Source organism: Dendronephthya gigantea, unplaced genomic scaffold (genome assembly GCF_004324835.1).
Source record: "Dendronephthya gigantea isolate DGI-Jeju-01 unplaced genomic scaffold, DenGig_1.0 000003F, whole genome shotgun sequence".
NCBI classification, from domain to species: Eukaryota; Metazoa; Cnidaria; class Anthozoa; order Malacalcyonacea; family Nephtheidae; genus Dendronephthya; species Dendronephthya gigantea.
In genome coordinates, this window is record NW_021163013.1 from 972,394 (window position 1) to 999,988 (window position 27,595).

General features: G+C 35.0%; 2 protein-coding genes across 2 annotated transcripts; both read right to left on the reverse strand.

Annotated features, from left to right (window-relative positions):
• Positions 1 to 1,821: 1,821 nt before the first annotated feature.
• On the reverse strand, positions 1,822 to 5,591 carry LOC114542191 (calumenin-like). The gene is made up of 8 exons (XM_028561923.1): positions 5,494 to 5,591; positions 4,711 to 4,926; positions 4,325 to 4,524; positions 4,046 to 4,212; positions 3,678 to 3,738; positions 2,757 to 2,812; positions 2,328 to 2,417; positions 1,822 to 1,951 (listed from the first exon to the last, which is right to left on the reverse strand). Exons 2-8 carry the CDS (start codon positions 4,911 to 4,913, stop codon positions 1,853 to 1,855), a joined length of 876 nt encoding a protein of 291 aa, XP_028417724.1. The 5' UTR covers positions 4,914 to 4,926; positions 5,494 to 5,591; the 3' UTR covers positions 1,822 to 1,852.
• A 1,268-nt stretch (positions 5,592 to 6,859) lies between these two features.
• On the reverse strand, positions 6,860 to 26,112 carry LOC114539322 (cytochrome P450 4V2-like). The gene is made up of 15 exons (XM_028559952.1): positions 26,102 to 26,112; positions 25,896 to 26,002; positions 22,361 to 22,473; positions 21,870 to 21,942; positions 21,171 to 21,183; positions 20,761 to 20,881; positions 19,093 to 19,162; positions 16,704 to 16,773; positions 16,292 to 16,418; positions 15,564 to 15,755; positions 15,156 to 15,381; positions 14,334 to 14,407; positions 13,844 to 13,910; positions 7,999 to 8,178; positions 6,860 to 7,194 (listed from the first exon to the last, which is right to left on the reverse strand). Exons 1-15 carry the CDS (start codon positions 26,110 to 26,112, stop codon positions 7,031 to 7,033), a joined length of 1,608 nt encoding a protein of 535 aa, XP_028415753.1. The 3' UTR covers positions 6,860 to 7,030.
• Positions 26,113 to 27,595: the final 1,483 nt, after the last annotated feature.

Genomic DNA, 27,595 nt, shown 5'->3' on the forward strand with positions numbered 1-27,595 from the left:
AGAGAGTTCGTCTTCTAGTTCTTCTGTGTGTAAACACGGGCATACAGACGTATCGTCCGTCAACACGAATTATCGGCATAGTTTGTCTCTTATAAGGCAAATTCAAGTGGGTAGTTCGCCTCGACGCATCATCCGTCTGTTAGTCAGTTAGTGCAAATACGGGGCTGAGAGAATTACGAAAAATTCATCATAAACGGCTCTTGTGCACTCTGTTTACCACACAATATTCTAGTTATAAAAATTGAAGTTCTGTTGTTCTTAATCTAATTCACCGTTCAGACTAGAAATTTTGTCCATAATTTTTATTTTCAATATCGAACATTGATATTTATCAATGATTAGTTACTGGAGTTACCATTTATCCGGTTATCCGGCTATCCGGTTACCCGGCTATCCGGTTTTCCGTGTTTTCTACCATGCCACGCTCGATTTTGTTTCGTCTACAGTGTTTTCGAGATAGCTCGTGTGATCTCTCAGACGGTTTCATTCGTTCAGATGGATAATCCGTCTCATGGCTTTTTCCCAGAGTTACATGTAACATAAATAACAAAAAATGGAATTTCTCGTTCATTGTATGGTCAGCACGTGCGTTGTTTATTTGTGTAAACAAAACACTCACAACAGTCTCTAACTCTTAATCAAAGCACGACAACATTATGCACTGAAAGTCAGTAAATCATTTAACTGGAGAACTTTTACGAAAAAGGGGGAAAGTGAGTTTTCCATTGTGTGTGATGGGTATAATTTTATAAGTATTGGGAATAAGTGACGTCGCCAGCATCGATAAATGGGTCATTATTTATTTTTTTTATGGTGCTTATAATCGGGCGTATCTGTATTAGACTGTGTAAGTTTGTTGATAAAATAAAAACAATCTCCATATTATAATCTTTCTGCAATCTAGCGACACTGATCTAAATAATAAAGTGAAAACTGAATCGCAGGAGCTTACACACCAAACTGCTTACCGGCCTGCATTTCTGGCCATAATCATGATTTTTGACGTTTGCATTTGCACGACAGTACGAGTATCTTGTGCGGTGCTTTAAAAACCTGGGTTTTTGTCGGTTAACCCGATTGGAGCATGAAAATTGATTATGGCATAATTATTTGGTCCAATGGTCCTAGCCTCATGGTCCTAACAAAAGGAACGTCTTTTTGGAGCTAACCCATGATATTTAACAGTTATTCTGCGAACTCGAGTCGTATATGAGCAGATAGCCGATATATACGACGATAGCCAACTCCGCGACTTTGCCGCCCTTTCGGTGCATTTTGGTGTGCTATTATCAGCTAAAGCTTGGATATCTATTTCACTCAACTCCCCAAATCTTTCAGCCATTTTATTTACTTTCTCTACAAGACAGATAAATTATGAGCTAATATCTGTCTAGTAGCCAACCAGCTAAATAAATTGCAGCATACCTCATATCTGGCGCTTGTGTGTATAATAATCTGTGATATTATACCACCAACAAAAATTGGAATTTTTAATTTTGATTTAAAATAAACATATTACGGTACCATGGCGTAGGCTTTTATGACACTTGTATAACCGTCGGTACCTACCACGTCGTGATCTCCTATCCAGTGGCGTATAGTCAGCCTGACGATTTAGTCATGCTATGCAAATTTTATGTTATTATCATTATTCATTTCTTAGAAATTCATTGTTTTCACAGTCAATGAACACCAAAATATCAGCATAGCATGACTAAATTGTCGGCCGGCTGGCTACGCCACTGCTCCTATCTTAAAAACGGGAATGTCCATCACAGAAATAATAATATAATATGACAGAAATTATATACATTACCACAATCTTTATTTTGATTACTAATTCTTTACTAATTTAAAATTCGTCATGCAAAACTTGGCCAAAACGTGTACCGTAACTACCAACAAATATATGATAATTTGCAGCGAACTCCTCCACACCAAGCTTGCCGTCCTATATTGAAGAAAAAAAATACGTTAAGCCGTTTCGTCTGTAATTTTAAATATTGAATATCTGTAATAATAGTATGACACCACTACCAGTGACGGAGTTATGGTCTACATCTAGCTGGTTCGCATTTATTGCATGGTAATTGTCATAAGCATGTCATGGTGGCTGATATGATAGAATATCTCTGTATGTGTAGTCAACAATGGCCGATTTGAATAAAGAGAAAAGTTTACACTCTGACTATTTGCCATGGATGATAATGACCTTTCACGATTGTTAGCAACCTCGTTCCCAGGGCATTTCCCTTTTTGTCATTGGAGCAAGGTTGTATGGTTAGGACAAATGGAAACCAAAACGTGTTAAAAGAGAAGCAATCTACCCCATTCCCATCCGCATATTCCATAAGATGTATAGCTTCATCTTCGGCTTTATCGTAACTTTTAGGTTTCTTCATAATTTCAATTTCCATCTGCAAAATTGTAAAAAAATTGTTACAAGATAGCAACACATTGAGAAATCTGATTGTATGAGATGATTAAGCAATCGAGGGCAAAATGAGACTTCGTTTTTAAACAAACTTTGCGTCAATAGAAAATATCTGGTAAGTGTATTAGAATTTTTTTTAAATTCATATTTATTTATTTTACTTCCAATGACCAGGGGCGTAACTAGAACGATAATTGGAGGGGAGGTGTGAATATTCATATATTCTGTTCTGCCCGACGGATTTCTTTTACACTAACAATGGAAATCGGTCTGGCAAAACTGAAGATATGTCTAAAATTATTACAAAGTGTTCTCAGCTCACCAAGCTCAGTTTGCCATCGTGATTAAGGTCAAAAATTTCGTAAAAATTTTTCATATCTAGAGCGGCAAACGCTGGTGTAAGAATTTCCTCTTTCGGACTGGATACAACTAAAGACTAAAGACGTTAGTAACAGAAATGGTTTGGAAATGAATACCTATATTATAATATATACATATACATATATATATATATATATATATATATATATATATATATATATATATATATATATATATATATATATATATATACACATATTGTACATATATATACATATATATACACATATTGTACATATATATATACATATACATATACACATATGTGTTCATTGAAAGATTGGAATCAATTACAATGAATCTTAATTATTGAAAATTTAATGACAAGCTGAACTCAACCCTAAACTTTCCCCTCTCAACAAGTCAATTCCTCTCTAAACAAGCGTATTGTATATATCATCTTATAGGCTGCTATAAAACTCTAAAAACTAAATGGCGACACCATTTAGCACCATTTATGCGGTCATTTAAACTAGTATGTCGTTACTTTATAGTCTTTGTTTTCTTTGGCCCATTTAACCCTAATTAACGTACGGGTCTGTTAAAAATTGTCTTACGGGTGATTATTAAATAAAAGAGGTTGTAATTAATCAAAGACGTTGTCAGGAGACGGGAGAGTCGGATTAATCAAGAAGAGAAGTTTTATTATCGTTTTAACATTGGAATGCAACAAATAAATACTCGTGACATGCACTGTTCAATTTAAACAGACTAAGGAACAGCGAGGATTGCAAAGGATCAGCGAGGTTTAGTAAAGAATAAGTGGGAGTAATTTGGATAATGGTCAAGACATACCTTCACTTGCTACGGAAATTGATAAGAATAGCTATTCTGCGCCTACCGACTCAGGAGAAAGTCTTACCAAGATATTCCTTCAAAGATAGAAATCCATCCTTATCTTTATCATATTCGTTCATTTCAAGCTGTAATTTTCAAGAAGATTAACAAACCTTAAATACAATACCACTAATTCGGCACTTTCTTACACGAATTGAGAGAAACAGCGTGTTCTGTGGACGCGTTGCTTTTGCCTAACGTATAACTGACGTTAGTGTCAAAAAATTAATAACTCACTAGTTAGGTGCCCAGCGGTCATGTGGGCTACTAGCTAAGCAATTTTTAGCACATATGAACTTCTACTTCCAATAATTATATTTTGAGTACCACTGCTATCATGCTTTCACTAATTAAATTAATATACTGTTTCATACAAATATATTAATATCATACCACAGCAATGTACTCGCTCATCGCTTCGTGTTCTCGTGGATGGTGAAAGAATTCAAATTCCTCTCTTGTCAGATTTTTGTCGTCATTTTTGTCCGCATACTTCCACTTTAAACGATCATCTTCTATGTATTTATACAAATTTTCTCTGCTCCACTTCTTGTCCTTTTCTGAAACATGAACATCAGAGAAATTATTCTCGAAAGCATAATTAATGGAAACATGCTGCGGAAATTCGAATGAAATTAACTACATTTTGTATTGTTTAATTTGAATATTTACCACTTTCAATAAATCCAAAAATATTTTTCATGTACTCATCCCAAGTAATCTGATTATCATAATCAGCATCAATGTCATGGAATATTGCATCAATGTCCTCGTGGACAGTCCAAGGTTGTAACTTGTGACGTATCCATATTGTTAATTCATTATCGTCTACATATCCATTCTTATTTATGTCAATGCGAGGTACAAGCATTCTGAAATAAACCGAGAGGATTTTCGCATTTTCACACTGCCTCCCGAGACAGGAGCCTCGGAAGATCCTTAAGTGATCCTTAAGGGGATATTCATATATACTCGTTCTGCATACTGATTAGAATCGTTTGAAATAGATTGTTTCTAGTGAAGAATGACACTCGTAAATTAGTTTGATTTGAACTTACCGAAGTCTTCTTATTGACTCTTTCTGTGTTAATCCATAAAACTCACGAGCGGCTTCCTCGCCAAGGAATATCACGTGATCCTTGTGTAGGTCGTGGCCATGTGCCGTCGATCGTTTGGCTTTGTGAAACTGTTTGTTTCCGCTAGTCCACACGAACGTGTTCAAAAACAGCAAGATGGCGAATATCGTATTCGTGCTTGTCATCTGTGAGGATTTTCTGAAGAAAACGTGGCAATAAACAATATTGTCTGTTGTGCTTTAGCAATTGCCTGTTGAGCCAGGTTACATAATGAATGCAGAGTAGCAAACATTTGAGCAAACAGATGTAATTCGATCGTTGCCTTGTGTTCCTTTCAAAACGATTATTTTATTTCCAATGCATGAAATTAAATGCATATAAGATGTATAGGTTCAGTGATTCACAACATGTACGAGAGAATTTTGAAACTTTGGTTTATTTGACTTTTATTTTAACGGATTTTTAAATAAAGGCTGTTAATTTTGAACAACCGCAGAGCACGGAGCTACCTTTTACCTCTGATGATTGGTTCGATTCTCACACCCGACTTAACTCACGAGGGGGAAAATCAGTAGACATATATATAGGCTCTATAGGCGCAAGTCGCTTGTGTAAATTTCTCCGGGCAGATTGAAGAAATAAAATGAAGCGGATAATACATACGAGACGAATAATTATATTTACACACGACGGTAATAGAAATTTTGCCGTAATATTGAATTTAGAGTTATAAACTATAAACTTTAAGCAAGAAAACACACTTACCTATACGGCTACAGTACAAAATAGTTGTTTATCTAGCCGAGATTTTGTTCCGCTAAGATGTCAATGAGAACGGACTGAAAATACCGTAAAAGGTATACTATATAATTCCTAACTATAGTATTGTTTGCTGAATGATAATCACTTATGTTTAATTTTCCATCCGCTAAAGGTTAGTAAAACAAATCATGCATTGCTTTATTCAGGTATAACAGGTGTATTGACTTTATATAAAAAATATACTAATAAGCATATACATGAATGATAAAATCGGATGAAACAATGTATAATGGTTTACAATTTAAGGCCTATTTTAAATGTTGCACTTGGCACTTCCATCAGTTCCATGCACTGATTTATACGCCTTGAATGCGGAAAAGACCTTTCATATATTGCCGGGTTATATTTGTTAATGCGTCGATCCTTAAAAGGTAAATGAGAAAGAGGAACCTTTTAGTTTGATAGGGCCGGTGTAAAACTTTCAACTTTAGTTTCAACGCTACCGCGTTTTTAGGAGTCAAACTGTGAATCTACTTGCGAAGGCCAAGCACATAAGTCATAATAGTGAAATAAATATCTCAACTTCAGCAAATTGAATATGAAAAATTCCAAATTTTGAAGCATAAAGCCATCTCAAAACTAAGAATATAAGTATAGACCTAAAACAAAAATTTTCGATTTATATTTATTTCGAAATATCTCAAATTGTTCGGTTTTGTTTGTAAAATTGTATATAGATCCCGTTTTTGACTTTGTTGAGTTCTTTGAACAAAAATACGCCAATGGCATTTTTTGCTGGCAGCATCGACGAGAACATACGGAATATACTACAGATACAGGAGAACTTAGCATCAAATGTGGTATAACAACTGTCTAAAATAGAAAAAATACTTCTCGACGTTTCAACCTAAGGACCTTCGTCAGGAGAGTTATATACTATACTATAACCAGTTGTAAAGCCTAATTTACACTGGGTTCATAAAATTTTGTTTCCCCAATCTTGTCTGCATTTGGGGATACCCTATACCAGATTAGTTCAGACGTAGCTAAATGCTAAGACATGCATGTATGTTGGTTTTAGCCGCAGCAATCGTTCATTTACATGTGTCAGTATTTTCTATTGTGTGACTTCAATACCCAAAGATTTTTCACAATTTGACAGCTGCATGCATAAATAATTTGAATGAGTTTAATCTTAAATCTCTGGCCTAGTATTTAAAGCGTAGATTTTGGTATTTTATTAATTTTTAAGCACTCTTCAAGTTCAAAGCTGGAAAGGCTTAATAAGGAGAGAATTCTTACAAAAGCCGAAAAAACCTCGCCAAAAATATGATACTATTACGAAAACATTGTTTTATAACACCTAATGTTTGAGTGTCAGGTATTTCAGCCTAAATTTATAGAAATCGTTTGATGTGGACATTCAAATGTGAGCCAGGTTCATCACCAGTTATCAATCCAGTTACGTGAGAGCTCAGTGGGTCTAGGTCGTCTGTAGAGGTCAGTAATTTCAATTTTAGAAGAGCGGCATCGAACATGTTTAAAAAATTCTTGTTTCCAACTCCACCATAATACCACTTGTGGATTTCAGAATAATTTCTGCACTTTTCCTAATATCATCAGACGACTGAGTCGACTTGATATTAAAATGACGTATGATGGATGCTAATACTATTTTGTCTTCCATCATAGCAAATCTTTGCCCTGCAACGAAAATCCACATGAATAAATATAGGTATCATGATACGATGGTGAGTACAATAGTACGAATTTAATTAGTACGATTAATAGTACGAGTGATGTTTGAAAATTTTGCAAAAATTGGACGAGCTGCCGGGGCTAGTTTTTATTATTAATATGTCAGCATTTGGAGCGTTTTAATACGAACTTTCGGGCGTAATTTTCAATGCAAACACGATAATTAATACAGTCCTGCCAGACATTTGTCCATTATTTTGTACTTTGGACAGTATTTGCGTTTTCCTTTTTGGCCTTTTTCAGTTCATCCAAGACTGTTTAGTTTGTATATGCAGATAACTTTCCGCCATTTTTTTATCTGGGCAAAATCATCAATTAATGACAATTGTACTGCAGTACAATTAATAAAATACTTGATGAATTAATTGTACTCCTCTTGATCAATCAGTATCCAGTAATTTTAGTACGCTAATAATAATAGCGATGATAAAGATTTAATTTGCATATATCGATAAATAATATAGAAAACGGTTCGTTCAATTCTAACGTTCTTTAGATATTTCACAAAAAATATATCCAGAATCTATCCAGAACAGTAATATATTTCAATGTTTACAAAACACTTTGAACGTTTTTTTCTAAGCATCAATGTTTCAAGGCTAGGCTTCAAGGATTGATCTATTTCATACAATAACATGAATTCTTAGCAATAGCTAGAAATTTCATCATGTAATAACTACAGTGAAGCACGCAATCTGACTGGTTAATATGCACGGAATATGACTATTCATATAATTATTTGTTACTCACCAATGCAGTTTCTTGGTCCAGCAGAAAAAGGAACATAGGCAAAAGGATGTCTTCCAACGTTATTTTCTGAAAGAAATCTGTCAGGATTGAACGTCTCTGGATTCTCCCATACTTCAGGATTACGATGCAAACCCATTAAAGCCACAATAATGCTACATCCTTCAGGAACACGGTATGGACCTGAAAAATCTTATTGTTTTAGACAATTTTACACATGATGCGTTAGCGGCATGAAGAAAAAAGAATCACTATAGCCGCCAGTGACCCTCTATGTGAATTAGAACGATAAATCGGTCGCCTCTTGCATGGAAGCCAATTTTATAGACACCAGTAGTGGACCACTAGTCTATACACTGCATGAAAAGCCGAGTATTCACAGGTGAATACGTGTGAATATGAGTTCGAATATGGTTAGTATTCACACGTATTCACACATATTCACTGTGAATATCCTCGGAATATTAGGGGTATTCTGACGTGAATACCTGTGAATAAAACACACCCCATATTCTCACCTAGAATATGTTCGAATACTGTGTGAATATTTTTTGAGGTAGGATATTCACACTTGGTCATATTAATAAGTGCTGTTGAATAAGTATAGAATAAGCGAGACATTATTCACTGTAAAAATTTGCCGCTAATTTGTCTATAGTGCCAAATATACATATATAGCCTTGTTGTGATTCCGCAATCGCCTGCTAGTGTCAGCTATTGACGATATAGATTACATTATCGAGAATCGAGACTTTATTTAGTGTCTTTGATCGCCAATAAACTTATAAACACATGACCAGGACCTATATTTTTTGATTTTCAATGGCAAATTTTGATCGGATTTTTTCTCCTTTGCAATGCCTTGACCTTGCCATACATTGTTAATCCGCTCGAATATACCATTGTACTGAATGTATAAATTTTAACCCCTGTACGTTCCTATGTTATAAGATTAACATTCAAGTCCAATATGTGTATAAAAATACAGCATAAAGCACAGTGTGAATTTTATGTGGCTTATCTCTCTTGGTTCTCTAAAGATAGCAATGTAACATGAACAGTTATGCTTCAAAGGAAATTTCCTTATAGAAATTTCCTTACCGTCATTTTGTTGACATTTTTGGCGCTAGGAAATAGCGGCGCGAAAATGCTGATATAAATAATCCCCGAGCCGGTGCGAAGCACCGGGCGAGGGTACTAATTCCGCCCGGAGATTTTAATTACGCCCGGGAATGCAAATGCGAAATGAAAGTTGTCCGCCATTATGTCATGGACGTTGGGCGTTTTTGTAAGTTATGCGCATGCGTGAGTATAAGACGAGTTAAAACTGGTAACTAGCAAACGTTTACAAACGTGCGATTGGCTAAATTAAAATTTGGGTCACGTCAGCATAACTGATATTTTGAATTATAAACCTTTTTTTAAATAATATTTTTCATTTGGATGGTCTTAAAAATATACGAAAAATTGACTCGTAAAATTGATTAAAATATAATGTAAAAGATACCTTTGGATAGAAAAATATCCATTCTAATGGATGGTGAAATATCTACGATTTTGAAGCACTTTTAAAGTGTTTTTGAACAGGTAAATGGGTAGATTTCGGTATTTTAAAGTATACTATTGTTTTGTAAGTTTAATATGTGGATTTATCAACAAATGTATGACCCCTCTTTGAATTTATTCGTCAATATATCGTTGAAATGATTTGGATTTGAAAAGTATTTATTTTTAAAGGTGAATTTGTTTAAAAAGTAATTGAAATTTCGCTAAGAATTGTAGTATTTAAAACTATTCGTAGCACAATGATGATTATATTATAGTCGAATTTGATAGCTCGAGAGTCGACTTTATAATTCTACCAAGATATAGGATTTTACTTTACGACTTCGATCATTCAGCAGAAACGAGTATCATAGAATTTCAGTGATGGAAATATTGTTTATAGCTTTAAATATTGTTTATTGTTTAAAGTTTATTGCGTCAGGCGAGGGGACTTTGCATGCAATGTATTTCTAGTAAAATAAGTATTACTGTAACTCACCTACAAACTTCAGTTGGAAATGTTTTTAAAACTATGTTCAGTTTGTTGCACAAAATAAGATGCAGACAGAAAGAAATATATCGGCGTACATATGTAGTGAAACTATACAGAGGTTCGCAACCATGGAATGATTTGTTCTGAATGTTTATACAACAGCCATGCCACAAGTCCGATTCCACCATTGACAACAGCTTTCGTCCATATCTTTGGCTATTAAAAGGTCCTGCCGTCCGGGGCGGGGATGCCACGAGCTCAATATGTGGTATCAAAATCACACAGAGCAAACACACAGACAGACCGGAGTGTGAGACCAACGCTTTTATGGTTGGCATCAGCACAACTTTTTTGTAATTTATTTATATAAAAATTACCTAATTAGGCAAATAGGAAAATTCATAAAATCACTACCAAATAATTACATGGAATGAATTATATGATTGATTGAGTTGAACAAATCATTTTCTTGTATCCTATTTACTATATGTTGTATTTTGTCTTTATAAAAAACCTGGTTGACAATTAGTGCCTGAAATAAATCAGTCTGCCAAGTGTGGTCTGTGCAGATTAGGAGTATTGCCATTCATTGTTGCAAAGTGTATTAAAATGCATACATGTGTACTGTTCAATTTTGGTACCTAGTGCTACTATGAACACTAAACACTTACCACAGTGAAACTATGAACTGATATTGCAGAAAACACATGTTGATCATGTCTTCTAAAACAACACTGATACTATCAATAGAGAGTGAAATACTTAGAATGACTTGCCGAAAGAAACTAGTCTTGAGCCCAAAGATAGAAAATCTTAATAGCTTAGAAATCCAAGCCCGCCTGTGTTTCTTAATTATATTACATGTATATTTAACAATGTTTCACCTAAACTTCTACTTTTTAGTTGATTACACTTTATCATTCTGTATACATATATGGCACTTATAATGTTGGTACCTGCCCAAATTATGATAATAAAATTTTACATAAATATAATTACATACATATTGAATAATTCACTCTTTATTTTGTCTGACATACTCCAGGCGCAATGATGTTTCATATATACTACAACATTGCTATAATTTAGGAAGTTAAGTGTTTACCACAGTGTAGCTATGAACTGATTGCCAAAAGACTGAAGTCTTAACAACCAGCTACCCAAAGATTAAAAATCTTAACAGCTTAGAAGTCCAAGCCAGACTGTGTTTTTTAAGTAAATAAAAATAATTACGTATATATTCCACAATTCACTCTTCATTTTGCTTGACATACTCCAAGAGCAATGATGTTTCATATATACTACAACATTGCTATAATTTAGAAAGTTAAGTGTTTACCCCAGTGTAGCTATGAACTGATTGCCAAAAGACAGAAGTCTTAACAACCAGCTGTCCAAAGATTAAAATCTTAACAGCTTAGAAGTCCAAGCCAGACTGTGTTTTTTGAGTAAATAAAAATAATTACATATATTTAACAATTCACTCATTATTTTGCTTGACAGACTCCAGGAGCAATGATGTTTCATATATACTATAACAACATTGCTATAATTTAGGAAGTTAAGTGTTTACCACAGTGTAACTATGAACTGATTGCCAAAAGACTAAAGTCTTAGCTGCCCAAAAAACTAGCTGCCCAAAGATTAAAAATCTTAACAGCTTAGAACTCCAAGCCAGACTGTGTTTTTTAAGTACATAAAAATAATTACATATATATTCAACAAAGCACTCCTTATTTTGCCTGACATACTCCAGGAGCAATGATGTTTCATATATACTACAACAGCATTGCTGTGATAATGATAAGTGTATACCACGGTTTATCTATCCCAACCAGCTGCCCAACAATTGAAAATCATAACAGCTTAGAAGTTAATGGCAGACTGTATGCAACAAATTTTTGATGATTTAGATAATTTGCAATTATTAAATTACAGAAATAATAGATGTATAAATGTTGTAAAACATCACATGTACATGATCTGTTAAGAACTGTACAAAATCTCAAATAATCATATCATGGCATATGTTATGCAAATTAATATGGCAACCTAAAGATCATGTTTGTTCATATTGATATTTTTGTTCATAGATAAGCTTGAAGGACAATAAATGCTTAAACATTTGCACAGACTGTCAACGCATAACCCAATAACTTTTTATCATATGCTTTATAAGGCAATTCGTGAAAGAAATGTTGAGAACTCACCACATGGGCCTTAGGCCATAGGGTATAGTCTATAGGCCGGCTATTGCACTCAACTACACAATATTCAGTCACTCACCGAAGAGGTCCCTTTATACGTACAAACGGTATTTGCTTGTTGGGATCAAAATTTGGACAATAAAAAATGAATCCTTGTAATATGTTTAATATTCGTTATCACTTTAAACCTGTGAACAAGTAACATAATGTACCGTGTGCATCTCGCCATGCAATCTCATTTCTGTTTTGCGCATTTTCTTCGTGGGAATCGCAGCATACAAATACTCGCTGGCATGCTCTTTAACCGCGACCAGAGTTTGCAGACTTTACTAAGCCCTTTTCGTTCTTTATTCTCTTCTTGACTGACCCATATTTATTTGTCGCTAAAAAGCTTTCTTACAAGTACGAAGGCGCGATCCTCGATCAATGTTTATTAACTTGAAAGCGCGCTTTTTGCGCCAAATTATTTATAAAATTCCACTTTTATTTTTCAGCATTCAAAATAAAGTTTAACAAATGTCAGCTTCAGAAATTATCTTGTGGAAACACGGATTAAGCGAGAAGTGAGATATTCCAAGTGTGAATATTGGTCGGAATACGCGCATATTCACAGCATATTCACACTTAGAATACTTAAGAATACGGTGCCATATTCACACTAATATTCCACATCGAAATACGCTTGCAATATGTGTTTTATTCCAACCAGTATTCACATGTGAATACCTTAGAATACGGCGTTTTTCATGCAGTGTAATTCCATTGTTTTTGTCTCCACAACCGACGATCGCGCAAACAAAAACAATAGAAAGAAACTGGCATTTGTGCCCGATTTAGTTTGAGATTATAGCTTCAAAGATAGTGGCCAATATATCCAAATATGAGACAACCGTCAGTTATTGTTCCAGTCTTCAGAGCGTTAACTCCATGCATAGCGTCGAAACTCGCACATCGTACATAGCCTGGTCCTCGGCAAGCACTCGGCGATGCATTGCAGGTAAATGCGACGAAGAAAATTTATTTTAAATATTTAGCAAAGCGCTTTTAGTCTATAGTGATCAATGACAGAAGCCTTCGCCGATCGTCGATGACCTTTGAAAACCAAGTGCCAGTTGTATTAAACTCTTTAACTAAATTTCACACAATCAAATCCTAGTTAACTCAGAAATACACGATTCTGATCGTCCAATTCTGTCCTTAACTACAGTAAAAAATTAACTAGTCTTTTATACAACTGACCCGAGAAATATGAATGCCTGCATGCTCGTTTGGCAAAACTAGCTAAACAAAACCTTGGTTTAATTTCCCATGCATCCATGCATGCCGGGACTGTCAACAACTTTTAAAGGTTTTTATATTATTAGTTGTTGCTTTACTCGTTGTTTATAATAGAATAATAGTGAATAAGTATCAGTTAAATCGGGAGTTCCTAAATGCTCAACTTTTGAACTATTTCCTCTCACTTTACTCAGTTCAATCACTGAGGGTTATGCATGGCTAAAAATGAAGCTGAAATCATCCCACAAGATAAACTAGTTCATTCTCGGATTATTATAATTATCAGCAGCGCTGCATGTAACTTTGCTTTGTAAAAAAATCTTACCGAATTTACATTCCTCCGTCAATTCACGACCAAAGAGAGGTACAGACGGAAACAATCGCAATCCCTCCTACAAGAGAAACAGATGCAAATTAGCCTGGCATGCAAATGTTTGAATTGACTTTTCTCTTAAAATATACTCCATATTAGTCGGTACTCTATATTAGTCAGTATTCCATTGCAAGTTTCCAATAACTCACAATATCGATCGTACCCAGTTCCTACAGGTAACGCTCGCGCGCATTAATTTTGATCATGAATCCAAATAGTATGGACAATGCGATTATCATTTATAAAATTAATAAAAATTGTTCCCTTACTAAATATTTTAATAATAATAGATTTATTTGGGTGTTTTTTATGCTAAATTCATTTCTGCAGAAGAAAGTACATTTTCGTTTCGGTAAAAGATTGAATTTTCCATTCAAGTCGGCTTTGCTATTCAATCTTTCACCTCATGAAAACATTCATTATTAGTATAATTATATCTCACCTTCACGACACATTCCAGATAACTCAAGTCCTTCAGTTGTTCAGGTTTAATTTTTCCATCCGGCGGTAAAGATTCTACAAAATACCATCATCGATTGCTTCATCAAAATATTACTTAAGAGGTGTTCACCCCAGCTATTTTCCTGAAAATTTGGGTGCATGCGCATTTCTTCTTTTCATAGTGTACGAGTGTAGATTTGTTCAGGTCAATCTTGAGTACAAAAATTTTTGCGCAATACCGTAGCTATATTGAGATTACTTTGATACAACTTTAAAAAGGTATTTTATATAAACGAATTCAGTGTCGACACTGCTGGCAACCGTTTTTCATACAAAATAGGGAAAAGTAATATTGGTACAACCAATTTCGTGTAGATTTGTTCAAGTCAATTTCGAGTGGTAAAATTTTTGCGCCATACCGTAGCTACTAAACGAGACTGCTGTGGTACAACTTCAAAGTGGCGGATCTAGGGGTGTGCAGAATAAATTACTACAGCTTAAAATCGGAATCGCATTGGTAGATGTTTATGTAAAAATATTCTTTACAAATCTATAACTAATAGCGTTGTTATTAAGGTGTTTTGAATTTAGAATTTACCTGTGTAATTTATTCTGCACACTCCTAGATCCTCCACTGAAGGGTACTTTATATCAACGAATTCAGGGTTTACATTGCTGGCGACGGTTTTTCATACAAAATAGGGAAAAGTTATATTGGTATAACCAATTTGGTGGAAAAATAGGTTTCTTGAAAACGTTGATCGACCAGACTTTACAACCATCGCTTTGTTTTCATGATAATAATTTCATACTCTGGATCAACCACGTACCCATGGAGCGTAGGTAATAAAACCCTGGGTACGAGGTTGACTCTGGATATTCTTAGGCAAACATTGTAGCAAAGTTTTATCAGAAACATCCAGAAGAAAGAAATAGCAAAACTTACCATACCAATTATCTACTTCCTGTTGCAAGCGTGATTGAACATCTGGATTAATACTAAGAAGATGAATGATCCATTGTAATGAAGCCGCTGTTGTGTCGTGACCCTGCAAGAAAAAACTGTTCACTTAGTGTGTCGCAAACTCAAGTTGGTACAATTCTTTAAGAAAAAAATATAGATTCCAAACCGAGGTTAGATATCGTTAATATTACAGCCAATCAGAATTCAGTAAAGGGCTCGGTCTCCGCCGGCTGGTGATTTTTAAAAAAATAAATCAGGTCAAAGTACCTCAAACATGAATGTATCGACCTCTTCTCTGACGCCCTCCTTCGTTATATTTCCCTGATCATATTCCTCTAACAAAAGATCCAAAAATGCCCGAATACGACGATTACTAGACGAATATATCGCTCTATCGTCAGAACCATCGAAATTCTCTGATTTCCGTAATTTTCGTTGCTCGATACGGTCATTAATCACCTTAAAGGAAATGCTTTGATAAAAAAACTTGTACAATGTAAATGTACATTGTGTTCAGTGTCCCTATAAAGCGCGAACCAGTTTTGAAGATAAATAACATTGGAACAAACATATACTTACTAACTACAGAAATTGCAATTGCTAACTGAGTGTGAGGTCTATACGGGGAAATATGAAACCGAGTTCATGGTGTATTGACTGAACTATAGCGAGGTCAATACAGAGGTTTGCAATTTTACTGTACAGACAATTTAATGTCGAAGTAAGTTATTTATTAAATGGCATAACTTAATACATATATAACTATTGTAGTGGTCATTTTTGTTTAGCAGTCGTGTTTTCCTGCGAAAAATAAGAAAATCACTCATAGTAATAATTAGATAATATTTATGAAGGTATAACGAAAAAGGATGAACTATTGTAAATAACACAAACTTATAAAACTGGCGAAAATTATGATTACTTGCTTTAGTTACTATTTTTGTTAGTATCAATCAATCGCAAAACAGATAAAAGTGAGTATACTCTATATATACCTGGTTTGTGAAACCATGGAGAACACTCAAGGCTTTTTGATAACTTCTTCCAGATGACGTTATGTTATATATAAAATCTGGCCAAAGCCATGGTGACTTCTGACGTTCTTGAATAAGTTCACATGTGCTGAAAAGATTAAAATAAAAATTCGAATGCAGAACAACATGTATGGCTTACTTGTGAACTCGGCTGTTGGCGTTCTCCCAATCAAGTTTTCGAGTACATTTTCGAGAGCTGTTTTTACCACATTTGGTTCATTTTATCAAATACAGTAATTATAATAGAGATTCTTGCTCGTTAACTTCGATACAATAACTAACACTGTTTAGCTAGATGAGATCATACACTGCATACGTAATTCAATAAGAAAAAAAGTTTGAAAAAAATCCTAATTTTACAGTACCGGCTTACCTAAACACGGCTTTTGTATATTCTGGATTACTGCCATATTGAGCTTTGATGTCGATACCCATTGACGTTTCTACAATTTGAGGAATGTAAAGACAAGACCACCGAGTTTAATTATAAGATTTACCGATGATCATGGAAAAATTACAAAACATACAAATCAGGGGCGGATCTAGGGGTTGTCAGATGAGTCACGCGACTATGTCAAAAAATACACAAGTCCAGGTCGAAATATTTAAACTTCAGTCAGCGAAAATAGTCATTCGATAAATTAACAGTCCAGTTAAAATTATTAAGCTTCATGCAGTTGCTGGTCACTGACTTTTGAGCCCTCGGCAAATGAGTCACAATAGCGGATACCCGCTTGAATTTTGCCTCATCGACTTCTGATTCTAGGCATTTGATTGGCTTAGAATGAGTTTGACTCATCTTTGCGGGGGTCTTACTCATCTGCGCTATTTAAGCGTTTCCGATTGGCTGTCGGAGGGCTAATACTGGTTCTTCATTGGCTTGCCTTATCTTTGCGGGGGTCTGACTCATTCGCCAAATTTAAGCTTTCCGATTGGCTGGTGAAAGAAAAATAATGATTTCTTATTGGTTTGCTTTATTTGACTTAAAGGAAAAAATATATCCTTCTCAAGTAAATAAGGAATATTGAAAAATTTCTGGATGTTTGACAGCGGATATTTTTAAAAAACTGTTGGATTCTACTGCTCGATCTCGCCATTTATACGAATTCGTATATTTATTTTACAAAATGGCATTTCATCGCAATGATTTGAGGTTCCTGCAATACCCGATACAGATCTTTGTTAGGAAGTTCACGCTACAAATAGCGAAAATATCGAATAGCTTTCAGTTGTCGTCTTGTCGGGTAATATGGATAATTCCGTTACCTCGTGCGCTCGTCAAAATGAGAAATCTACTGAGATAAGGTAAAGATTCATGTCGATGTTCATGTACAACTTCTATAAGTTCGTATAAACTATAGTCCTATAATTTGCTATGTTAACTGTATATTTGAGCGTGGTTCTCTATTAGCATATATTTGCATTCGCCCGTCGTCGTTCGGTCATAAGGTCGATTATTGTATTGTTTATTTGTCAAGTATCAACCAAGATTTACTGTATAAATTTACGTCTAACAAACAGCCAATGCATAATACTAGATCTAGGCGCGTAAAGAAGATTTATATATTTGTAAAATCATGTAATGCATGCTTATATCAAAAAGTACAACGTAATCATGATTACCCACCAAACCAATATGGCAATTATGAATTATAGCGCATTATAAACAATATTGCCCAACTGTGATATTTACTGTAAAGTGTAAGCGGCATTAAGCACATATTATATTTGGCATGTAGCATAGCTTGGAGCAATACTAGCTTATGCTGTAACAGTTATGAATATTATTCAGTCACTCTTACAAATTGACCGCATTCGTGTTTTTATTCCATGCCCATGGAGCCCATGGGTGTAATTTCCTATTATTGCCCGTTATTTCGATTCACGTGTTTCTGCTATTAAAACTGAAGGCTCAGTAAACATTTAAACGTTAACATTTTAATGCGTACTTTTCGCGTATAATTTTTGTATAAATTTCGCGTTCAGAAGTTTTAAAATAATTTTTGAAATGTCATTATTCCGGGGGGGGGGCGGAAATTGAACCACCTCCCTGTTTTTACATCCGATATTTTGACTAATGTGCGAAAAATCCTAGATCCGCCCCTGATACAAATCACGAGCGCATGACTAATTTTTCTGATTTTTGAAACTCAGGATGCACGTGTATACTTGTTACGTATAAAAAAATTCTACACAAATTTCATTTACTACAGTAGGAAGAAGTATATTTTTGTGTCTGACTTGAACACACTATCATGGATAAGGCTTGATACAAAACTGGCACAGTTAAAAATGCTGATATCACCAGTATATACAGGACGGAAAATGGAATTAAAACGTAATGGACTTTATGTATAATGATGTAACACCTGTAAGACCTGCAAGGAATTCTGGTCTAAGTAGTTTTCCGCCCAGACCACAGAAACCAGAATTCCTTAGAGGCGTCACAGTTTGTTACGTCAATATATATAGGGTCTATAGCACAAGTGTAGCGTTGGAGTGGGCAATACAATGCTACCATGGAATGTATTCAATGAGATTAGCAGATGACCCAGGAATGCACAGTTGAAATTATGAAATATTTGTTTCAACAGTCACCATTCAAGTATCCTATCTAGACGCCGTAGTAATGCAGTTGTAAGAATTGACCTTAATGTTCTACCTAACATAATAGGTCAGTGGCCAAAACCGTGGAAACCAGTTGCCCAGAATTTTCAATTCTTTATTATTGCGATTTATACAGCTAAGATAAAAAAAATTACCACATATGATATCCAAGACACAGAGCGTGATGTAAGGAGCTATATCAAATTCACCCTTATCAGCTTTTTCCTACAATAAATAAAAAATAATGAACAGATTAACCAGCTGATCTGGGTATAAAAATCAACCGATCAGAAGCCAGATTCCTTTACCAGCTGTTAGTTCTAGCACATATAGAATTAAAGTAATTTGCGACGAAAATCTTGTCAACCATTCTGCTGAAGATGAATCGATCTTGATTGGAAATATACAGCTTAAAATTGTATTATGCTTTCATTTGTCGGAATTACTTTAATTCTACAGAAGCCAGATCTTCGACAAAACTGAATTATCATTTGATTCATTTCCTTCATTGCATATGACTTCGGCACTCGAAAATATCAAGTAATTTTATTATATTTATATGAAAAAAAGCTTTTTTTTTCCGAACTGCATATTAGAATTTAAATTTTTCAACCTTTATACGATTAGTTGGAAGAATACGGACAAATAACACCAGGCACATGATAACTCAGTTTTGTCGAGACGCTTTATGACGTCATGATCTCAGATCAGCTGGAAGAGGTTAACAGTTAGACGAGAAACAGTAAAATCAGTGAAATTCAATCTACGAACAGGAAATTAGGAACGAGCAAACAGAATTTTGTCCTAGCTCTTTTAAAGACGCGACTATTTGGACACAAATGCATGACCAGTGAGAGAATACAAAACAAATTTTGATCACAGACATTTTGAGTAGGGTCATTTTGTTATGCATATCGACAATATAAAAGTAATAAAACAGGACCATTGATAGCAGGAGCGGGGAAAACTATTGATATGCTGCTAGAGAAATACGACTGTAGCTTAATATAAGTATGATAAATAACTCAAATCGCACTGTGCATGGCATGGAACGTTACCATACGTATATAGTAACGTAGTAACTGTTGAATTCCTTGAAACGTAGTCACATATTTGCATTTTGAAATCGTAATTTGCTTCAATTTGCTTGAAAACGATTTCTATTAACTGGATAAAAAATTGAATAATCTCAAAATGAATATATATAAAGCTTTTAGTTGGCACGCAGGCATACACGGCCTTCAACTAAAATCATAGCTGATTGGTCAAGTTTTCCTAAGCAACAGGGTAGCAACAGAACCGGCGATGAAAATTCAGTATAATTTATACATGTTTATTAGTAACATTTGAGTCATTTTGCGACGTTCTTTGCAATCTTTAATCAGTTTGGTCAACAATAAATTGTTTCATTTACGTACTTATAGCTTAGTAAAGGACGAAAAAAGGATACCACTTATATAATTTAAATAATTTTAGTTTCACCATTTTTTCTGAAAAAATATCCCAAATATAACACTTTGTTCTGCATGGCTTTAACAAAATGTCCGCTAACAAGTAGAAAACACTGTTTCTATGATGATCCAAGGAATGCTCAAAAGCGACTTTTTTAACATAAATAATACTCAATTTTCATTACTGGTTCCGTTGCTACCCTTTTGCTAACACCAATCAGCTGCGATTTTGGTTGAAAGCCGTACTATCTAGCTATTTCTTTGAAAGGGATTTGCTTGAGCAAGCGCGCAAACGACTGTGAGAAGTATTTAACCGATGCTTATACTGAATTACAAGTATATGTATTCAACTGTGATGCACATGCTGAATACCTGAAGTAATTCAACCAGGATAGCAGATTGTTTTTGGTGAATAGAAACGAAGTCATTCAGAATTTTGAAATGAAATGTTGGAGTGAGAAGCCTTCGACGAGATTTCCATTTGTTACCGGTGCTGTAAAAGAAAGTGAATGGATATCTCAACCGCTTACTTTTAACTGACGGTAAATTTGAAGGGCTGCATAGAAAAATGCAGGAAAAGGATAAAAGTTTAAAATTTACATTTTCTCCAGTGACGTCATCATGTCTGAGAGCCTCGCTCTCATGAATTGTAAGACCAATCACAATTTACAAACGCTAAACTAACAACTGGTAGGTGGATTGTAAAACAATATTAATAAATAATTTCGCAAAAAAAAATAATACAACACCATCACGCGCGTGAATAAATCAATACAACTAACCTGGTTAAAAGACCTGGAAACAAAAAGAATATGGAAGTTCACGGAACGGTTGTTCGAAAAGTGGTTTAGAGCCATTTAGTTTTATAAACGAAGGATAAAACCAAAATAGAAAACAAAATTATCTGTTTTGTGAGCAAACGAGCAGAAATATTTCGATTTCACTAGTTTAATAATTTAAGTTATAAAAATTTCAAGCCTTTCGGTCATTGGGTACTTTTTGTTGAATATAAAGATTGTGTACGTACTGGGCGGAAGTACGTTGATTGACCATAACAAAAAAGATTGCGGATGTACATTTTACCAAAATGCATTGCGGTCAGAAATCGCTTAAAAAAGCGAACTGACGTATATCAAAGAATAGGCAAAAAACAAAAGTTATTTTCTTCGCTGTGTTAAAATTTCACGTCATTAAGAGTTTTTCGTGTCATCTTTTTTTCAGTCAATCATTCTTAATGCCCGCAATGCATTCTGGTAAAATGTACATTCCGCCATCTTTTTCGTCACGGTCAATTGCATCACAAATATTGATAGTCACCATGCCCCTAATTCCTGATCTTTGACAATTTGCTTTCTTTAGGAGGAAGTCCATTCTCCTAGGAGGGTGTAAAACTTTTAAGGCCATGCGAACCTCCTTGCACCCTCCCAAAATCAATCCATCTCCACAATGCTTTGCTTATAATTACTAAGAAGATCGTATACCTGTTCCAAGCCATGAATGGAGAAATATGTAAAGTGGTGTTTTAGTGATGTTTTTCTGACTTGCTAATAATATCTAGTAGGAACATGATTGACATAGAAATAAAATAAAAATATATGTAAGACTCGATGTAGTGATAATTAACGCTGAAAAATATTGTTAATTTAGTCATTATAGCCCCATTTACACTATAGAGGTTCAAAGGGTCTTAATTTCGATTGGAATTATACACACTTCAAATTCAAGGCAGGAGCAGTTGATGGAAAAATGAGTCAAATATCGGTCCTCAGGGAGGAATCGAACCTACGCTTTTGCGATGCCGGTGAAATGCTCTTGCCTACCGACTAATTTAACCTTTTACCCTATGCCTAACTTTTAGTATGATACCGAAAAAATGTTACAGATGAAATTTTAGATGGCCAAATAGTTAGTACAATTTCACCCGAAACCAATTTTATTCATTTACACGTAGATATACAAGATCAAGTAATACCTCAACATATTCTGGTTTAAAAAGGACAACAACAGGAGTTCTTCCTAGCCAGACAGAGAACAATCCATCTGCATAACATTTGTCTACCCAACCTTTAGTCTGAGTGAACAACTCTATTTAAGTAAAAAAATATAAATGTAGTCAAGCCTAACTTGCTTGACTTGACATAATGTTAACATAATTATGTAGAAGCAGGACCAGGTGAAAAAAAAGGTGAAATGGAGGACTGTGTTGAGATCTAGCTGCATGAATTGATAAGTAATAAGTCGAAAGCTCAATAAAAAAATATATATAATATATATATATATATATATATATATATATATATATATATATATATATACATTTTAAAGGCGTGAAACTCGAGTAACCGAGCGAACGGTTTTTAATTTTTTATCTTCAATTGTATTGTATTACTGCTCTGCCTCTTTCGCATTGAGCTCTGTCGACCCAGTGACAAACACGTTGTATATATTCTGCCTCTTTGGCATTGAGCTCTGTCGACCAAGTGACAAACACATTGTATATATATATATATATATAATATATATATAATATATATATATAATATATATATATATATATATATATATTGTGTATACAATGCAATGCCAAAGAGGCAGAGCAGTAATACAATACAATTGAAGATAAAAAATTAAAAACCGTTCGCTCGGTTACTCGAGTTTCACGCCTTTAAAATGATCGCTTTTTAAAGGCGTGAAACTCGAGTAACCGAGCGAACGGTTTTTAATTTTTTATCTTCAATTGTATTGTATATATATATATAATATATATATATATATTATAATATATATATATATATCCAAATAATTGACTGTAACAAAAAGATCACAGAACTTGACAATGGTTGGAGAGCGCTCAATACCATTACTGGCAGAGCGATAATATATATTTATTGAAAGACTAGCTTAGCTACTCGGAGTTTCACGCTATAAAGCGATCATCAGGCTAATCTGAGCGTGAAACTCCGAGTAGCTAAGCTAGTCTTTCAATAAATATATATATATATATATATATATATATATATATATATATATAAATAAATATATATATATATATATATGCTTTAAGAGCTTGCTGAGCGTGCAACTAAACCATTTGAAAGTATTCACGGTGATGTCAACTCCTTCTTTTGGAAACTCTCATTATTATGTCACTTTCATTGACGATTGTACAAGATATACATGTGTGTATTTCTTGAAGAGCAAGGATGAGATTCTGGAGAAGTTTAAAGAGTTTCATAATTTTACCTCAAACCTCATCAAATCTTTACGTTCTGACAACGGAGGAGAATACTGCTCGAAAACATTGAACAAGTATCTGAAGAGTCACGGAATTGTTCACCATGCAGTTAACGGCACCCTAAAACCCAGGCCAGAACGGCGTAGTTGAGAGAATGAATCGCACTATAGTCGGGAGTGTACGGTCGATGCTAGCTCACTCAAACATGCCAACTGAATTTTGGGCTAAAGCTGTAAGCATCGCTGTGTATTCGAGAAATCGTAGTCCAGCCACTTCTGTGGAAGGGATCATGCACTCCTCATGAAAGCCTTGGGTTTTAAGTGTCCAGATAATGACGTTGAAGTAAAAGCGCAAAATATTCCAGTTGAAAGAAATGGAGAAGTAGTTCTAAACTCGGAAGAAGCAGTAGTTCCAAATCCAGAACCATTGAATTATAACCGGCGAGTGGGAGAGTCATACGAAAATAACTTTATGAGACTCCTCACAATTTTTGATGAAGAGTGTGAAGTTGAAAGTCGAAAAAGGTCACTGACTCAGAATTTAATGAATTAATGGAGAACAACAATACATGGGACCTTGTATACCTCCACCAGGAGACAAGAATATCACTTATAGTCGATGGGTTTATAAGTCAAACGAAATGCAGGCGGTTCAGTTGAAAGGTTCAAACCAATTCTCATAGCACAGGGATACTCACAGACGGAAGGCGTAAATTGTAGAGAAGTGCCACAGTTGTTTGAAATACTTCTGTGCGGTCATTATTGGCTCTCGCGAACACTTTGACTCTGCGAAACTTACAAAAACGCCCAACGTCCATGACGTAATGGCGAACAACTTTGATTGCGCATTTGCATTCCCGGGCGTAAGTTAAATCTCCGGGTGGAATTAATACCCTCGCCAGGTGCTTCGCACCGGCTCAGGGATTAAGACATATAGGATAATGTTAATCTACTTTGTTAAGTTTAAATTACCATAGTTCACTAAAAGTTTAAAAATGCTCAACACTGTTCTCAGTTTTTGTTCGTTCTTCCCGGCAAACGTGACAATGCATATAGTGATATTTTCATGAAGTGATTGTCAAGTAGCTATCATATGACTTCTAAAATCTCTCTGTACTTGTGTGTGAGTCATCGCGACCACGTATAAATTATAGATATATCTTTTGTGTATTTTGTTCTGTTCGATAACATATAAATAACAGTCATTAATGGCAATTAAATGACTCCCATTTAATTTAGTTTATATGTTGAGATTCTTTATAAGGATTTTGAACGTCTGCATGCCAACTAGGCAAAGCAACAACACTTTGAGACATTTTTGTGGCATATAAATTGGGCAGGAAGCGCTCGAAAAAAGGTCTAGAGGAAGTTTTACCTAGAGGAACAGGTGGACCTCTAAATAACAGGAGAACAGGCGGACTACCTGTTCAGATCAGTCGGCTCGACTCAAATATTGTCTGACTGAACCGTTGAGTCTCTAAGTCAGGTCATCAGGTCTCGTTTTTGACCAGAATGACAATAATTGCACTTCACTTAGTGAGGTGTTTTCGAGAAAGACAGCACTTCCTGCATGCCATTGTTTAATCACTGCAATTCATTACAAGTTACACAAAGAATATCGATTGACTATCTAGAGATAACTAACATATGAATGAACATAATGTATCAGTATCTTTTTAGTTTTTGGTTATTATAATTATTTTTCAAACGCGGATATCTATCGCTACCTTTCGATAAAAAAAACCCTTTAAATATTTGACCGGCGTTGTGGGCGCATTGGCTGAGGTCTTGCGAATGACCAATGCATGCATGGTAAACAGGCAAAATCCTTGCAGAAAAAGGGGGCCATTGTTCTAGTCCACGTGAAGGGAAAGACCGTCAGGGGAGATTCAATTGGCCGTAACACACAAGTTTGCATACGTTGTTCACATGCTAAGATGCCAGACTTTAGTCAGATTTGAACTTTACAACTATTAACATGGCTGGTAAAGACTGCGTTGTTCTGTTGAGGCCTTAATTGACCTTGCCCGAGGTAAAATTAATGCATGCGATAACTATGACTGCTAGACCAGAGATGGTCCATATGTAGGGTGAAATAGGACCTTCTAGAAATTACTACTCCATTAACCGCAAATCTTTAACTTGCGTATAAAATCTTTATTTAAAAATTAAACGTCAAGGATATGTTACTGTTCTTTTTGAAATTTTCGTATATAAGATGTCAAAACGAAATATTGGAATCTCATGCATGAATACACTTCATACATACGTACCGTGTGGATCTCTCTTCAACGTCAGTGCGTGGCCAAAGATTGGAGAGGTTTTTACAGGAACAGGAATCAGCCATACCTCATTACAGAATTGAATGTGTTTCCACAACCTGATGCATAACAAGGTTAAAATAACACCGAATATTAATACTGCCACCAGCATGTTTCAATCACTGCAGCAGTTCTTCGTGAAGCAAATGTAATCTGACCTTTTATCCATGTAAACAGGGTGGATAAACTGCGACGTGTCAACACGTCACACAAGGATCTTGTTAAACGGCGAAATGACAGCTAGCGATATTATTACGGCGTGAGCGACAGAGTTGGTAAATTCGCCTCGGTTTTGTTTTGTTTTTGTTTTTTGTTTTTTTTTTAAAATTATTTTTCGTCCTCGCAAGTGCGTTTTGGCCCGAAATATACTGGTATTTGAAAAGTGAAATATTTGATGTATCTATAAATGAATATTTGATATATTTCATTCATTCTAGGACTTGAATGGATGCGACGCTAATTGAGGAGCGTATGCGACCGCATTTATCTACGTCAAAGTTTTGTCTCGCAAGAGTTGTGGTGGCAGTGATGCACTTTTTTTATACCATGATGTTCCATTTCCGCATCTTGTTACTGGGCATGAAATTGGTAATTACGAATAAGACTCCCTACACGAGTTTGAGATATTTTGGTCTTGGGGTAAAATTCCCCCCAGCCATTTTATTATTCAAAATATTAACTTTAACAAAAATTCTTTATATATATTAATTTTTCATATGTGTCAAAATTGTTTTGCCCAGTAAGGTGAGGGCACAAATTGCGCCATCTATGTTAACTATAGGATGCAGAGATGGCGAGGAGGTGGGCTGAGATAAAAAAAACTTTTGGATTTGACAGTCGATTCTTCTAAGTTGACTTCGGCGACTGATTCTTCTAGCTCATGAGTCACCTTATAATTCACCGTTCTTGTGATGCCTAGGCTCCTCCTTATCCGGATATCTGCCGGAACGCCATTCTTCGCCATCTTTACACATTTCTAACACCATTATATAATCCCCACTCTATCTTGACCCCTTAACCCAAAACTATTTCATGCCCATTAGCACAGAACGGAATACATAAAATACCTATTCGCTAGCAAATAACTTATTTATGCATTCTACCCTGATGAGCTTGGCAATTATACGTCACAATAATGCTCTATTTTCATACCATGATGTTGCATTTCCGCAGCTTGTTACTCAGCATGAAATTTGTAATTACGAATAAGACTCCCCTACACGAGTTTGAAATGTTTTGGGCCAGGGGTAAAATTCCCCCTAGCCAGTTTATTATTCAAAATATTAACTTTAACAAAAAATTTAGTATATTGAAAAACCAATTGTATACAGCACATGCATAACAAAGTTCACCAACATAACACTTCTGGTGTGTTCCACTGCTTATCCTTCATGTAAAATAGATTGTAGTATAGTTCTTATACAACAGCCGATCAACTTTTTCACGAGGTAGTTCTTTTGAGATAAACCTAATCCCATATTTTTGTCTGAAAATCTATAAAACTCTTTACACTCTTTGCCAATTAGCCCCATTGCTCCCATAGACAAGTTGAAGTGTGTAACCTCGCTATCATAGCTTCAAGGTGGTACAGAGATATTTATAGCGTGCTGTTTTCCTCCTGCAGTTTTTTGTTACATTTGTTTCGAAACTGA

Excerpts from the sequence above, each read along its gene's own strand:
- LOC114542191 (XM_028561923.1), bottom strand. The coding sequence starts at position 4,913 with ATGACAAGCACGAATACGATATTCGCCATCTTGCTGTTTTTGAACACG. Across the intron at positions 3,739-4,045 it reads TGAGCGAGTACATTGCTGTG|CTTGAAATGAACGAATATGA; the intron begins GTATGATATTAA and ends TGAAAATTACAG. Across the intron at positions 2,813-3,677 it reads ATCTTTGAAGGAATATCTTG|ATATGAAAAATTTTTACGAA; the intron begins GTAAGACTTTCT and ends TTGCCGCTCTAG.
- LOC114539322 (XM_028559952.1), bottom strand. Across the intron at positions 21,943-22,360 it reads TTAAACCAGAATATGTTGAG|ATATTATTAGCAAGTCAGAA; the intron begins GTATTACTTGAT and ends TGTTCCTACTAG. Across the intron at positions 15,756-16,291 it reads TCCATGGTTTCACAAACCAG|GTGATTAATGACCGTATCGA; the intron begins GTATATATAGAG and ends ATTTCCTTTAAG.